The sequence below is a fragment of the Scyliorhinus canicula genome, chromosome 1, assembly GCF_902713615.1.
Source record: "Scyliorhinus canicula chromosome 1, sScyCan1.1, whole genome shotgun sequence".
Lineage (NCBI taxonomy): Eukaryota > Metazoa > Chordata > Chondrichthyes > Carcharhiniformes > Scyliorhinidae > Scyliorhinus > Scyliorhinus canicula.
In genome coordinates this window covers 28,509,177-28,524,633 of record NC_052146.1, presented here as the reverse complement: position 1 = coordinate 28,524,633, position 15,457 = coordinate 28,509,177, and the positions used below count along the sequence as shown (strand labels likewise).

Here is a 15,457-nt window from a genome sequence, read left to right as displayed (position 1 = left end):
TTACCTGCTCCGACTGACATGTGACTCCAGATCCACAGCAATGTGTTGACTTTCAAAAGCCCTCTGAAATGGAGGGCAATTAGGGACAGGCAATAAATGCCGGCCCAGCCAGCAACGCCCATGCAAAAATAAATTTTGAGGGAAAAAAATGTGGTTTAAGAAGAAAAGAAATAGAAAACACATGTGAACAAATACATTCATACAGTGGTTCCAGTCAGTCACCATTTTATTTGCAGCAATATTATTTCACAGCATAGGATGAAAGGCTTGTATGTTCTATTTCATTCTTCTCTTTTTTGCATACATTTTACCCCTGACCTCTAGGTCCTCCTCCTGTCTCTTTCAGCTGCTGGCTGGAGTGGTGACCTGAAAGCAGCCTCGCTTGTGCCACTGCATGTCTCTGACACGGCGGATAGACTGGATCAGTGGCTGGTTAGAATCCCATTCATTCCAATGTTTATATTCTGCCTTCTCAAACACATACTGACGTCCTCTATAACCAGGATACTGATATCCCACCCACCTGCAGGAAACAGAACACAAGGTACTTATTAAATCTCTTTTTAATACCAGGATAACTTTCCCTAGCTTCTAGTCCTCAGGTGTAACTCTTATGGTTATTGAAGCCTCTAGATAAATGAAGTTAATCAATATCAGCTTGACTGATTTTTTTTTGGATCTCCCCCAACTAATTCAGGAAGCATGTAATATTTAAATGCTAATTACTGGCAAGAATTAAGATTCACAGGAGACGCAGGTCGGACAATGTCAGGTTTACAGCCTGTAATTTTCCATCCACTAAAATTAATGGATGAATCATCATGGATATGAGTCTGCGATTTGCAACTATATACTCCCTGCCAATAACCTTCCCGATTGTCCAATCCATTCATTAATCTTTTGAGTTTTGTAGGATATGGATTCCTGAGTAAAAATGTTGAACGATACAAAGTCTTCGTTTGCAAATAATTCATTTAATGCATATAATTTCCTGATCCTCTGCAACATTTATATATCTAACTTTTCCTCTAAAGATCAGTCAGGCATGGTTAAAAAATTGACCTGATCTTTGTTGCAACCAGCTATAATCTGTCTTTCTGTTGCTTTTTCACTCCTAAGACCTCTTCTACTTACCCACAGCTGACTTTCTGAAGAAGGCTTTGGGGTTGGGAATTGACACTTACTCAATCCCGCATTCGGAAAGCACAAATCATTTTCAGGTCTGATCTCACTGACATTTCTGTTGCTAGGCTGCAGCTGCCAAAACGTGCTTGAAACTATCCAGGGGCAAAAGAGGCCGGCAAACATAGCCAGTTGACAAGTAAGGCCTGTTGGGGATTGCATTGAAAGTATTTCTGAAGGTTTCATCACATAACCTCAAGCCTTCCATTAATTCACTCTCAGCAGTAGTCACCCAACATGTCTCTCTTCACTGATCCTGAGATCCCATGTCAATCGGAAAATTAAAAGACTCCTCATCATCCATCTGGTTTATTCTTCACTGTTGGATTAACACCATTATTTCTAATTTCCAATATTTTCAGAATTAATAAAATGAAACGTTCAAAGAAAATGTAATTTCCCCATGATTTATCTGCATAGTTACTCACAGGAGTCTCCTGCAAATTAATCTGCACTCTTTGGAGACTAAGCCTGGGCAGTTGATTACTTTAGTTCAGAAGGGGTGGGTGGGAATGGGGCGAGAACGGGTCAGCAATGGGCTTGGAGAGTTTCGAGGGACCAGGAGGATTACTCCTGTTCCTCCTAAAGTCTTAACATTTGTATCTGGGTTTCAATGGTCTGAAGAAAGTGGGCCAGGTCACCTGGCAATTATCGCACAATTCTTCTCAGGTTGTAATTAGGGTCTTACAATAAGCACATAACCTCAATTTTCATTTTTACGTTGCCTCCTGAATGTTTATCCCCCCCTTAATGCCGTAGACAATTGGAGTGGGGAAATATGTCCTCAGCAGATTTTCCACCAGACCACATATCCTAAATTCCCAAACAAAATATTCAGTGATCTACAAAGTCAATTCTCTTTACATAATGACCACTCTATAAAATTATTTTATTTTGTGTCTGATACATTGACAGTAATCCTGGTAGCACCACTTTTGGATGTTTTACCACAAGCTTTACCACTGGGGCTGTTTAGCTCACAGGGCTAATCGCTGGCTTTGAAAGCAGACCAAAGCAAGCCAGCAGCACGGTTCAATTCCCGTAACAGCCTCCCCGAACAGGCGCCGGAATGTGGCGACTAGGGGCTTTTCACAGTAACTTCATTTGAAGCCTACTCGTGACAATAAGCGATTTTCATTTCATTTCATTTCAAGCTTGCCATATTGTTGTGCTGCTTCTTTAGTTGTTCAATTTGGTCCAGGATATAATTTGTTCCCATGTGTAAGACCTCCTGCCCTCATTTCCCTATGTTTACTCTTGATAGTTCTATAGTATGGGCACAGCAGAGCATGCTACAGTGACAGGTATAAGGTACATCAGGAAGAAAGGTGGGCTATGCATTCATTTTTCCAAACACTCAGCAAGAGATCTTCAAACAACCTGACTGCCACAGCAACAAGAGGGGGAGAAGTTCCAGGGGAATTTCATTGATCTAAATAGTGTAAGGTTGCCTTACGTTCCATTGATGACTTTGATGCTGGCTACCCTATTCTGGAATCCATAAGCCCAAAGACTGGGAACATCATCTTCTACAATCTCCATCTTCCTGCCATTATACACAGCATTTTCAAAGAGGTGGATCTTGTGCTCACCGCCATCCTAAAGGAAAGCAAAACAAAGTGTCGGGTGGAACATTTAGTATGATTTTCAGATGCCAGAAGGCAATATGTCGGTAGTGACCCGGAGAACCTAGAAATGAGAGTTGTCTCAAAATACACCAGAATCTTGACAGAAAGTCTTAAGATTTAAATCTCAGTTTAATTAACATTAATGCAACAATAATAACAACAAAAATCTGCATTCATACAGCACCTTTAACCTGAAGTGCATCAACTCCAAGATGTTCCAGAAACATATATCTGGAACATACCTCTTCATTCACCTGAGGAAGGAGCAGTGCTCCGAAAGCTAGTGATTCAAAACAAACCTGTTGGACTTTAACCTAGTGTTGTAAGACTTCTTACTGTGCTCACCCCAGTCCAACGCTGGCATCTCCACAACATGTTAAAATGACATCACTATAATATTCAAATGATCAATCTACCTCCTGCAAGGAGCATTGTCAGCCACCCCTCTGAAACCTGAAGTGGGTGGATTCAAGGCAGATTGATTTCTGTTGTGGTTTCTTTGAATTTTAACCTCTGATAAACCCTAATCCATCCATTTTTGGGAGCTAATATTCAGTTGTCAGTATCTGTTTTTATCTCACTTTTTACTTTTCCCCACAGGATCTGTCTCTCGCCCTCACAGTTTGCTCCACCTCTGCGTATTTGTCCCTCTCATGGATGGTGGGGCTGATGTTTGAGGAGTGATTGAATCGGTTAGGATTGTATTCGCTGGAGTTCAGAAAAATTAAGAGGGATTTCATAGAAACCTGTAAAATTCTTTTCCTTTTGTATAAATTTAGAGTACCCAATTCTTTTTTTTTCCCAATTAAGGGGCAATTTAGCGTGGCCAACTCACCCAGCCTGCACGTGTTTGGGTTGTGGAGGGGTGAGACCTACTCAAACATGGGGAGAACGTGCAAACTCCACACAGGAAAACCGAGAAAATTCTAACACACTCAACAGGGTAGATGCAGGAAGGATGTTCCTGATGGTGAGTACGTCCAGAACCAGGGGTCTCAGTCTGAGGATACGGGGTAGACTATTTAGGACAAAGATGAGGAGACATTTCTTCACCCAGAGAATGATCGGCCTGTGGAATTCGTTACCACAGGAAGTAGTTGAGGCCAAAACATGTTTTCAAAGAGCAGTTAGATATTGCACTTCGGGCAAAGGGGATCAAAAATTATGGGGGGAAAGCGGGATTAGGCTATTGAGTTGGACCATCAGCCATAATCATAATGAATGGTGGAGCAGGCTCGAAGGGCTGAATGAATGGCATCCTCCTGCTCCCATTTTCTATGTTTCTATGCTGTTTTCTTTCTCACTGTGTATGTCTCACGCTGCCCCTCTTTCACCGTTTCCTCGATATGAGAGTGTCTGTCTTTCTTTAACTGTTTGCTCTCTCTCTCTGTCCCTCTCACACTATGGGCTAGATTTTACAGGCCACCCACACGTGGGAAAGGAGGCTTGTGGATCAGAGAAAGAGGATGAAATGTCACCAGGGCTGTGCCCGCAAGCTGCCTGGTATCCCCTGCTGCAACTGTACAAGAAGCAGTTGATGCTTTGCGAGGGCTGTCTGCCCAGGGGCCAATTGAGGCCCTTAAAAGAGCAGTTAATGTCCATTTAACTGCCTTATCCTGTTACAGTGGGAGAGCAGATGCCCAAATCCTAACCCCTCAGTTTTCCCTCGCACTCGGAGGAAACCCACACAGACATGGGGAGAACGTGCAGAATCTGCACAGACAGTGATCCAGCGGGAAATCGAACCTGGGACCCTGGCGCTGTGAAGCCACAGTGCTAGCCACTTGTGCTACCGTTTTGCCCTATGGCATTGCCAATATGACAGATCTGCCAGTCTCTGATTGGCAAGTTGGTCTATGAGATGGAACCTCCTTGTAGTGCAGGTCAGAGCCTGACCTCAGTGATAAATCCAGCTGTATGACTCCCTCACATTGCTCCCACATGGTGTGCCCTCTATCATGTTGTCCACCTCTTCCTGGTTGCACTCCTCGCCTGTCTCTTTCACACTGCTTTCTCTCATTGTGGCTGTTTCTCTCATTGTTTCTATCTCATACTTATTGCTCTTTCAATGTGCGTGTCTCTTTCTTGTTTTTATATAAATTTAGAGTACCCAATTCCTTTTTTCCAACTAAGGGGCAAATTAGTGTTACCAATCCACCGACCCTGCACATCTTTGGGGTGTGGGGTTGCGACCCACGCAGACACGGGGAAAATGTTCAAACTCCACACGGACAGTGACCCGGGGCCAGGATCGAATCCGGGGCCAAGATTGAACCGGGACCTCGTCGCCATGAGGCAGCAGTGCTAATCACTGCATCAATGTGCTGCTCTTTGTGTCTCTTTCTTTGACTGAGTGCATGGATCGTTTTTCTCTGTCTGTTGGTTGTGGTGGAAAAAACATGTAACAAAATGGTACTTACGATGTGGATGGGTCGAAGTGACAGTAGTCTCTCGCTACTGTGACTGTTGGACCATGTGTCCCAGCGTGGGTATTCTCCCTTTTCCAAAACAAACTGTTCGCCAGTGAACTTTTGTCGCTCAAATCCCACCCATCTGGGGGAAACAAAAAATGAACTGCTAAGCACTACATGGATCCAACTGAGAGACTCCATCATTTGTTAACCACCTGGGGTTGAGACTTGGCAGAGGAGATCTTTCAGATAGACTGGGCAGAAAGCTGTTTCTGCACCTATCAGCAGAAGTGACGTGACATTTTCATCAAATTGGTGCTAATTCTGCATTTCAGTTCAGCAGTCTGGGGCAATCACCAACTTTCAAGGGAGATGGTGACAAAGTGGCAAAATCACTGGCCTAGTAATCTAGTGGCGCAGGTTCATAGTCTGGGGACATGGGTTCAAATCCCACCATGGATTTAAATTCAATGTATTAATAAGTTCACTCAATAAAGGTTGGAATTGCAAACTAATCTCATAATACTGCCATTGGTTGTCGCAAAACCCATCTGGTTCAGTAGTGCCCTCTAGAGCAGGCCATCCTTACCTGGTCTGGCCTACATGTGACTCCAGAAGGTTGCCTCTTAACGGCCCTCTGCAATGATCTAATAAGCCACATAGTTTAAGGGCAATAAGGGTCAGGCAATAAATGCTGGCCATGTCCGTGACACCCACATCCCATGAAAGAATAAACCAACATGTGCTGTCTTTAGCAGGGGCACCATTCACTGAGTGGCAGCTGTCTTTTGACACCTCAGCAGTTCATTTCACTAAGTAGTGGAGAGGAAGTGTTATAGCCAAGATAAATCTGGTCTTCTCCCGACATCCAAAATAAATGCACCATACAACAGGAATCAACAAAATATCAATCAGGGCCAGGAATTATGGTTAATTAGCTTGGAGCTGATCCATTGATTATGGGATTTCTGATCTTTGTCTCTCACATTCTGCTTCCACTGTTTGGCATGCAAGTTGTCCTTTTTGTAGCTTCATTTTTAGGTACGCCTATTGCTGCTCCTGGCATACCCGCCTGCACCCTTAATTGAATCAGGGTTGATTCCTTGGCTTGATGGGAATGGTAAATTGAGGTTATGTCAGGCCGTGAGATGATATATTGTTGCTGTGTACAATTCTGGTACTGCCAATGGCCCCCATGGGGCTGGTTTAGCACAGTGGGCTAAACAGCTGGCTTGTAATGCAGAACAAGGCCAGCAGCAGGGGTTCAATTCCCGTACCGGCCTCTCCGAACAGGTACCGGAATGTGGCGACTAGGGGCTTTTCACAGTAACTTCACTGAAGCCTACTTGTGACAATAAGCGATTATTATTATTATTATTCATGGATGCCCAGTTTTGAGCTGCCAGATCTGTTCAAAATCCATCCCATTTAGCACAGTGACAGTGCCACACAACATAATGGAGGTCGAGTTCCCAATTATGATTAAAAACATTCCTGGAGGTTTCATCAAATGATTTGCCCTAATGGTCCAGCCATTATTTGGCCAAGACATCCATCCTTGTGATGCACTGCCAATTGGAAAGCAAAATGATTAATTACCTAATTGTCAGTCAAATAGCTCTTTCCCCCCATTTTCAATATTTTTATATCTGGTAAAGAACATTACAAAAAAATATTTTTTTAATGTCCCTGTGATTTTTCTCTCGGATTGCAAAGAGCAGTGTCCTGGAGATTGATCTTCAATTTGTGGAGACCAGGTCAATCCTGGAGGATTGACATCCCAAGATGGATGGAGACCTCAATGTGAAAATGAAATGAAAATGAAAATCGCTTATTGTCACAAATCGGCTTCAATGAAGTTACTGTGAAAAGCCCCTAGTCGCCACATTCCGGCCCCTGTTCGGGGAGGCTGGTACAGGAATTGAACCATGCTGCTGGCCTGCCGTGGTCTACTTTAAAAGCCAGCGATTTAGCCCAGTGTGCTAAACCAGCCCCTGGTAAAAATGGGATACCGTTTTCACAAGCACTGTGCGGTGGTCACGCCTTCCTATAATGTGATGGACAGATGAATGTAGGTTAAGGTCTAGTAGTCCCCCCCCTCACCCTCTTGTTGTTTCACTTACCTCCTGCCACAGGGGCTATCCAGCAGATTTATCCTCAGAACTTAGCCAGCTCGTCGGTAATGACGCTACCAAGCCAGTCTTGAAGTCCCTCTGCCAGTGTACATTCTGTGCTTTGAGATGTCCAGTGCTCATACAAGGTACTATATAAATGCAAGTCTTCTCCCTCAGAAGATGCAAATATTGGGTCGTAATGGATAGATATCTACCTATATCATCTTAAATACCACATAAATCTTTCAGGCAAGCGATTGGCCTGGTTGTTTTTCATCTTAAAACAACTTGCTGAAGGTTATCAAGAATAGGGTTCTCTTTGCTGATGGCATAGATAACCATATAATTACAAACAGATATAATCCAGACTTAGACAGTGCGCACACTGTGAAGGGTTATCATTGTTTCTGGGTAAAAAGATAATTAACAGTTCAAAAGAATTTGCTGCAAAAACAGCCCAAACTAAAGGGATTTTAAATTCTATTCAGCTGGTTTTTTTTCTAATCATAATTGAGCTATCCTGAGCCAACATGAGCAGTGAAGAGGGCTATAAAAGCTGTGAGGAACCGCCTGACCTCGGCACAATTTCCTCAAGACTTTTCATGGTCCTAGCCAAATTCTTGAGATGTCTATCCTTTCTGCAGTTTACAAAACAAACCTCAAGTTAATTGTTACTTAAGCAATAACAGCTTAACAGATTGTCACCCGGTGCCGTTAAAATGGACAGAGTCGAGAAAAAATCAAATGCAGAAATCTGGAAATAAGATCATCTGACAGAAATCTTTCAACAATAATCATTAGGCTGTCTGTTCTTTTCACATATATGTAAATGTATATACTTACGGACCACTGTCCACATGGATTGATCCTACTTTTTCAAAACCTTTTTCTGCCAGGTTCATACATTCTCCCGTAAACTCAGACTTGCGCCCCTGGAAATTCTCAAGCTCATAAACTGTGAGCTTAAAAATAATAAAATAAAATAAGTCAATGATAGATAAAAAGTAGGATTGTGCTATTACAAAGCTTTTAGGGCTACATGGGAAACCATCATGAGCCATCGTTTGCTGTTGCAGGTTATTTAACAACTCCTGCCATTCGGTGGACTTGCCTGGGCACATTTAAAACATAGAACATGCAGTGCAGCCCATTCGGCCCATTGAGTCTGCACCGACCCACTTAAGCCCTCACTTCCACCCTATCCCCCTAACCCAATGACCCCTCTTCAACCTTTTTGGATGCTAAGGACAATTTAGCGTCGCCAATCCACCTAACCTGCACATCTTTGGACTGTGGGAGGAAACCGGAGCACCCGGAGAAAACCCACGCAGACACGGGGAGAATGTGCAGACTCCACACAGTGACCCAGCAGGGAATCGAACCTGGGGACCCTGGCACTGTGAAGCCACAGTGCTGACCACTATGCCAAATGTGTGCGGCAAATTGCAGAAAGTGAGAATTGATAAAGTTACAATGAGGGAAAGTGGTCATCTGGGACCAGAATGAATAAGGCAAGCAACTACGATTTCCTCAACAAATCAAATTGAAGGATTATGAAACTAACAGGGCATGGAGTGATAAAGGGTGAATTTCATGTCATATCAGGTACACTAAGAGTGTTTGAATATCCATCAAGACTTGAAGAATGCCAGTGTTACAGAATAGAGCAAATTCATTTTGGGCAGCTGATAACTCTATCACATTAGATGCTACACAACTAGATGTAGGCTTCTGCTGACCCAGAAATATTCAATTTTTAAAAAATTCTATTACCTAGTAATATTCCTAAAAACGGTCAGGGCAGCACCCCTTCACTGGTTTCCTGTTAACTATTATTTATTTGCACACCAACTATGCTTCCAGCCCCTCTGTTAAACCTACAATTTAGCAACTGTCAGTGCAAAGTTCAGGGTGTTTTCCTGCTTTGGACTCATGTCTAAGATGGAGAACCCAAAACTTATTTACCATATACAATCCTTGTAACCGACAGAAAGAGTTCAGTTTTACCAATTAGTTTGTACTGGATTCGAACCCAGTGCTCAACAGTTTCCTGGTGCAATTATTTAGAGAATTGTCAGCTGCCGATGAACAGAAAAAAAGAAAAATACAGTGGATTCTGGGAATCTGACATCAGAACAGAAAATGCTGGACATGCTCAGCTAGTCTGGCAGCATCTGTGGAGAGAAACAGAGTTAACTTTGCGGATCTGCGACCTTCATCAGAACCAGGAGAAGTTAGAAATGCAACAGGTTTTGAGCAAATGGAATTGGGGAATTTTGGAAGAAGATCAAAAAGGAAGGTTAACGATGGATGGATCACAGGAAAGATTAAATGATGAAAGGTTCCATGGTACAGGGAGTGGTAATGGGTCAAGAAAAGAAACAAAAGATGTGTCTAGAGTGTGTGTGTGAATGGAGGATGCTGAATAGCGGCCAGCTGAAAGAAAAGTGTACAAATTGAGTAAAAAAAAGAGTAAACCGATCAAAAAAAATAAACAAATTGGAGACAGAGGTTATGAACAAAAATTGTTGAGTTCAATGCTGTGTCCAGAAGGCTGTTAAGTGCCCAGTTTTAAGATGAGAAACTGTCCCTCAAGGCTGAGTTGAGCATCATTGGGACACTGCAGCAGGCAGAGGGCAAGATGGTCAGAGTGGGAGCAAGGTAGAGAATTAAAGTGTCAGGTGACCAGAAACCTGTGGATTGGATGGAAGGTCATTTGGCAAAGTGGTCACCCAGTCTTGAGCTTGATCTCCCTTGGGGAGACCAGAATATGATTAATGAATACTGCGTGCGAAATTGAGAAAAGTACAAGTAAATCACTATTTAACCTGGAAGGAGTATTTGGGGCCTCAGTGGGAAGAGGTAACTGGATGGGTATTGCACCTTCAATGCTTACATGGAAAGGTGCTATGTTGGAACTAACTGGAGAGTGAAGCAAGGGAGTACCTTGGGAGAGAAACAGCTCTAAAACCTGCCACAGGGTAATCAAAACTTGGCGCTAATTTAGCGTTTCATTGCACTGTATGCCATTGTTAGGGCAACAATGTTAGGGCAACAATGACTGAATATTATGATGTAAAACACAAAACTCTTTTTAAAGGGAATAAAAGTAACCCAATCTGAGAAGGTACCGGATGATCACAGCTAAGCAGCCAACAAACTCATTAAAACACTGGAACAATTTGACAAATTGACCACCGTGGGCGAGATTCTCTGGTCCCCCTGCGGCGTGTTTTTCGGCGGCGGTAGGAGGGAGTGGAAACTCCTGGTCCCGCCGCTGTCAGTTTCTAATTGAATGCACCGCACGCCACCAGCTACATTTGGTACCTTGTAGTTGGCTCCTGGGGCACTCTGGCCTTTCCCAGCTCCCAGCTGCTCCGGAACGCTCTGCTGCTCTGCCATGGGCTCACCTTCACACACAATAAAAACTGTTACATTGGACAATGGCTCAACTCTGGCACTGCTCTTCGCCCCAACACAGAGCAACATCACCCAGCATTGCTAATCCCTGCCACACCCCACCCCGGGCTCAGAATTACCCCCACACTGGCACCAGAAACGGATCGCCTCTCCAACCTAACCTAACCCACAGCCTAAATGGCCTTCAAACATCCAAATGGAAAAGGAGCAAGTTACTGTCAAAATAAACCAGCCACTGGCAGAAGTTGGTTTGCAACGTGCGGAGGGAATGATTGAGGAAAAATAACCATTCGACCTGTGAATAAATCTGCAGTCTATAGAGATCAGACAATAAGGAAATCAGCGGAAGAGTGTGTCTGATTGGACTGAATTCTAGATTATTCAACACTTTTATCGGAATAACAATGTGGAATAAACTATCAATAGTGAATGTTACAAAATACCGGTTAATAGGGAGAAGCAGTCTTTATAAACATAATTATTGAAAACAAGTAACCAACCTACTTAAATACAAAATTGTAAAGCCTTGGATTTAAATAACTGAATATAAAAATATAATTCTGATTAATTTGAAACAACGTGTAAGTGTAAAAACGGTTAAATTTCTATTATTAAAATAAAACAAGCAAACAGCATCATTAACTGTTAGAAACTTGTAACTGGAGAGGGAATGTTGCAGGATAGCAGCTGGATACCGTGAGGGCTGGACTCGGCTCGGCGTCTCTCCCCTGCTCCAACCTGGGCGCTGCTTCCTTCTCCATACCTGCTCTGTCCTATATATGGCCTCAGCTCTGAACCTGCTCTTGTCTCCCAACCGCCGACGCAGCAGAATCAAGCGAACATCATCTGATCTGACCGTCAGCGGCACGGGCTCAATGCCACAGCCCACCCAAAAATAAATCTTCCCCACCCTGCCCGCTGATTTGGGGGAAGATTAAAATCTGGGCCCTGATCAGCAATTTTATAACAAACGAGAACTCGCAGCACCAACCGTGCCAAAAAAGCAATAGTGGCCCAAACTGCTGCCATCGACACTTCCATTTGGCTCCAACTGCCATCGCAATCACTTCATTAATGATTTGTGACAGCCTTAATGGAGAGATAAAGAGCTTTATGATTGAAAAATATAAGGGGGAATCAAACTGGGCAGCAGTGTGATGGAGTGATTTAACCCGATTAAGTTGAACCAAAATAAAATTACAGAAAGCTCAGAGCCAGAGATTGGCTGCTTCTGAAATGTGCTCCACAAGGACATTGGCATAAGCAGAATGGATGGCCAAACAGGCTGACCAACTCGCAACTGTTGAAGACATGCCGGCGTTGGACTGGCGTGGGCACAGTAAAAAGTCTGACAACACCAGGTTAAAGTCCAACAGGTTTATTTGGAATCAAGCTTTGGTAGCACCGTTCCTTCCTCAGGTGGGTGATGAGGTTGCCATAGCAGGGCTGTGGGGTGTGTTTGCTGTTCTCCTGAAGGCTGGGTAGTTTGCTGCAAACAATGGTCTGTTTGAGGTTGTGCGGTTGTTTGAAGGCAAGTAGTGGGGGTGTAGGGGTGGCCTTGGCAAGATGTTCATCTTCATCGATGATGTGTTGAAGATGTAGGTTCTCCGCTCCGGGGAAGTACTGGACGACAAAGGGTACTCTGTCGGTTGTGTCCATTTTTGTCTTCTGAGAAGGTCGGTGTGTTTTTCCGCTGCGGCGCGTTGGAACTATTGATCGATGAATCGAGCGCCATATCCCGTTCTTGCGAGGGCGTCTTTCAGCGTCTGTAGATGTCTGTTATGCTCCTCTTCGTCTGAGCAGATTCTGTGTATACGGAGGGCTTGATCATTGGGGATGGCTTCTTTAATGTGTTTAGGGTGGAAGCTGGAGAAGTGAAGCATCGTGAGGTTATCTGTGGGCTTGCGGCAAAGCGAAGTGCTGAGGTGACCGTCCTTGATGGAGATGCCTGTTCCAAGAATGCACCCAATTCTGGAGAGTAGCCCATAGTGAGTCTGATGGTGGGATGGAACTTATTGATATCATTGTGTAGTCATTTCACAAGCCCATCTGGCCTGGGCTTGCGAAGTCCATTCAACACCTCTTTAACCTGCGATTATCCCTCTCTCCAGATCTGTAAAGACTTAATTACCTGCAAAGACTTGCATTCAAAGTATCATCTTGTATCATTAGCTTTTGTCTATATGTGTTTGTGTAACCTACCTCTTCACTCACCTCAGGAAGAAGCTCCAAAAGCTAGTGATTCCATATAAACCTTTTGGACCTTAACCTGCTGTTCTAAAACGTCTTACTGATGAAGAGTAGCATAAATAAATGCCATCCATGAAGCAATAGAGTCTGTTAGAGAGGTGATTATGCTGAAGACATGTATCCACTGGTGATGGAATAGATCATCATAATTTTTATCTCTGGTTATGAGATTTAGAAAGCTCCTGCCAGTCCAACCTTATTTGTGTAAATGACTCCCCAAGTTGGAAAGCTCCATTGGGTCTTATACGTCCAGAAATTAAATTAAGGGGAAAAAACAGCAGGTACTTGCAGGAGGAATTATGTTAGTGTGTTGTACTGGATAGTCTGTAGAGATGTACTGAATAGGATGCTATGTAAAAGGGATTATTATTTAACTGATAAAATATTAAAACATGCTGCTGTGCAGAGAGACCTGGGTGTGCTCGTGCATGAGTTGGAAAAAGTTGGTTCACAGGTGCAACAGGTGATTAAGAAGGCGGATGGAATTTTGTCCTTCATTGCTAGAGGGCTGGAGTTCCAGACTAGGGAGGTTATGCTGCAATTGTATAAGGTGTTAGTGAGGCCACACCTGGAGTATTGTGTTCAGTTTTGGTTTCCTTACCTGAGAAAGGACGTACTGGCACTGGAGGGTGTGCAGAGGAGATTCACTAGGTTAATCCCAGAGCTGAAGGGGTTGGATTACGAGGAGAGGTTGAGTAGACTGGGACTGTACTCATTGGAATTTAGAACGATGAGGGGGGATCTTATAGAAACATATCAAATTATGAAGGGAACAGATAGGATAGATGCGGGCATGTTGTTTCCACTGGCGAGTGAAAGCAGAACTAGGGGGCATAGCCTCAAAATAAGGGGAAGTAGATTTAGGACTGAATTTAGGAGGAACTTCTTCACCCAAAGGGTTCTGAATTTATGGAAATCCTTGCCCAGTGAAGCAGTTGAGGCTCCTTCATTAAATGTTTTTAAGATAAAGATAGATAGTTTTTTGAAGAATAAAGGGATTAAGGGTTATGGTGTATGGGCCGGAAAGTGGAGCTGAGTCCACAAAAGATCAGCCATGATCTCATTGAATGGGAGAGGAGGCTCGAGGGGCCAGATGGCCTACTCCTGCTCCTAGTTCTTATGTTCTTATATAAATCATTATTGAGAGCACTATTAATTCTTATGTATACTAACAATCGAGATTCAGAAACTCAATCCAAATGGATCAAATTCACTAAGGTTACTGCACTATAAGGGGTGGCACAGTGGTTCACACTGCTGCCTCACACAGCCAGTGACTCAGGTTTGATTCAGATCTTGGATGACTGTGTGAAGTTTGCACTTTCTCCCCATGTCTTTGCATCAGTATTCACCAAAGAGAAGGAATTGGTGGATGTTGAATCTGGAGAAGGGCGTGGACATAGCCTGGGTCACATTGAGATCCAAAAAGATGAGGTGTTTGGCCTCTTGAAAAATATTAAGGTAGATAAGTCCCTAGGGCCTGATGGGATCTACCCCAGAATACTGAAGGAAGCTAGAGAGGAAATTGCTGAGGCCTTGACAGAAATCTTTGGATCCTCACTGTCTTGAGGTGATGACCCGGAGGACTGGAGAATAGTCAATGTTGTTCCTTTGTTTAAGAAGGGTAGCAAGGATAATCCAGGGAACTACAGGCCGGTGAGCCTTACGTCAGTGGTAGGGAAATTACTGGAGAGAATTCTTTGAGACAGGATCTACTCCCATTTGGAAGCAAATGGATGTATGAACAAGAGGCAGCATGGTTTTGTGAATGGGAGGGCATGTCTCACTAACTTTTGAAGTGGTCACAAAGATGATTAATGCAGGTAGGGAAGTGGATGTTGTCTATATGGACTTCAGTAAGGCCTTTGACAAGGTCCCTCATGCAGACTGGTACAAAAGGTGAAGTCACATGGGATCAGGGGTGAGCTGGCAAGATGGATACAGAACTGGCTAGATCATAGAAGGCAGAGAGTAGTAATGGAAGGGTGCTTTTCTGATTGAAGGGCTGTGACTAAAGGTGTTCCGCAGGGATCAGTGCTGGGACCTTTGCTGTTCGTAGTGTATATAAATGATTTGGAGGAAAATGTAACTGGTCTGATTAGTAAGTTTGCAGACGACACAAAGGTTGGTGGAATTGCGGATAACAATGAGGACTGTCAGAGGATACAGCACGATTTAGATCGTTTGGATACTTGGACGGTGAGATGGCAGATGGAGTTTAATCCGGACAAATGTGAGGAAATGCATTTTGGAAGATCTAATGCAGGTAGGGAATATACAGTGCATGGTAGAACCAGGGGCTAGTTTAGCACACTGGGCTAAATCGTTGGCTTTTAAAGCAGACCACGGCAGGCCAGCAACATGGTTCAATTCCCGTACCAGCCTCCCTGAACAGGCGGCGGCATGTGGCGACTAGGGGCTTTTCACAGTAACTTCATTGAAGCCTACTCAT

At 43.7% G+C, this 15,457-nt stretch overlaps 1 protein-coding gene across 4 annotated transcripts; it reads right to left on the bottom strand.

The window, feature by feature from the left end:
- Window positions 1-208: 208 nt before the first annotated feature.
- crybb3 (crystallin, beta B3) lies at window positions 209-11,778 on the bottom strand. Of its 4 annotated transcripts, none has more exons than XM_038778291.1 (6): window positions 11,747-11,778; window positions 10,663-10,745; window positions 8,179-8,297; window positions 5,231-5,363; window positions 2,639-2,781; window positions 209-523 (listed from the first exon to the last, which is right to left on the bottom strand). In XM_038778291.1, the coding sequence occupies exons 2-6, from the start codon at window positions 10,735-10,737 to the stop codon at window positions 343-345; spliced, it is 651 nt and encodes a 216-aa protein (XP_038634219.1). In that variant the 5' UTR covers window positions 10,738-10,745; window positions 11,747-11,778; the 3' UTR covers window positions 209-342. The 4 variants fall into 4 exon arrangements, with proteins under 4 accessions (XP_038634219.1, XP_038634158.1, XP_038634073.1 ...); XM_038778230.1 differs by lacking the exon at window positions 11,747-11,778 and adding an exon at window positions 11,519-11,564; XM_038778145.1 differs by lacking the exon at window positions 11,747-11,778 and adding an exon at window positions 11,399-11,509.
- Window positions 11,779-15,457: the final 3,679 nt, after the last annotated feature.

Excerpts from the sequence above, each read along its gene's own strand:
- crybb3 (XM_038778291.1), bottom strand. The coding sequence starts at position 10,737 with ATGGCAGAGCAGCAGAGCGTTCCGGAGCAGCTGGGAGCTGGGAAAGGC. Across the intron at positions 2,782-5,230 it reads CACTTCGACCCATCCACATC|GATGGCGGTGAGCACAAGAT; the intron begins GTAAGTACCATT and ends GCTTTCCTTTAG. Across the intron at positions 524-2,638 it reads ATCAAAGTCATCAATGGAAC|GTGGGTGGGATATCAGTATC; the intron begins GTAAGGCAACCT and ends TGTTTCCTGCAG.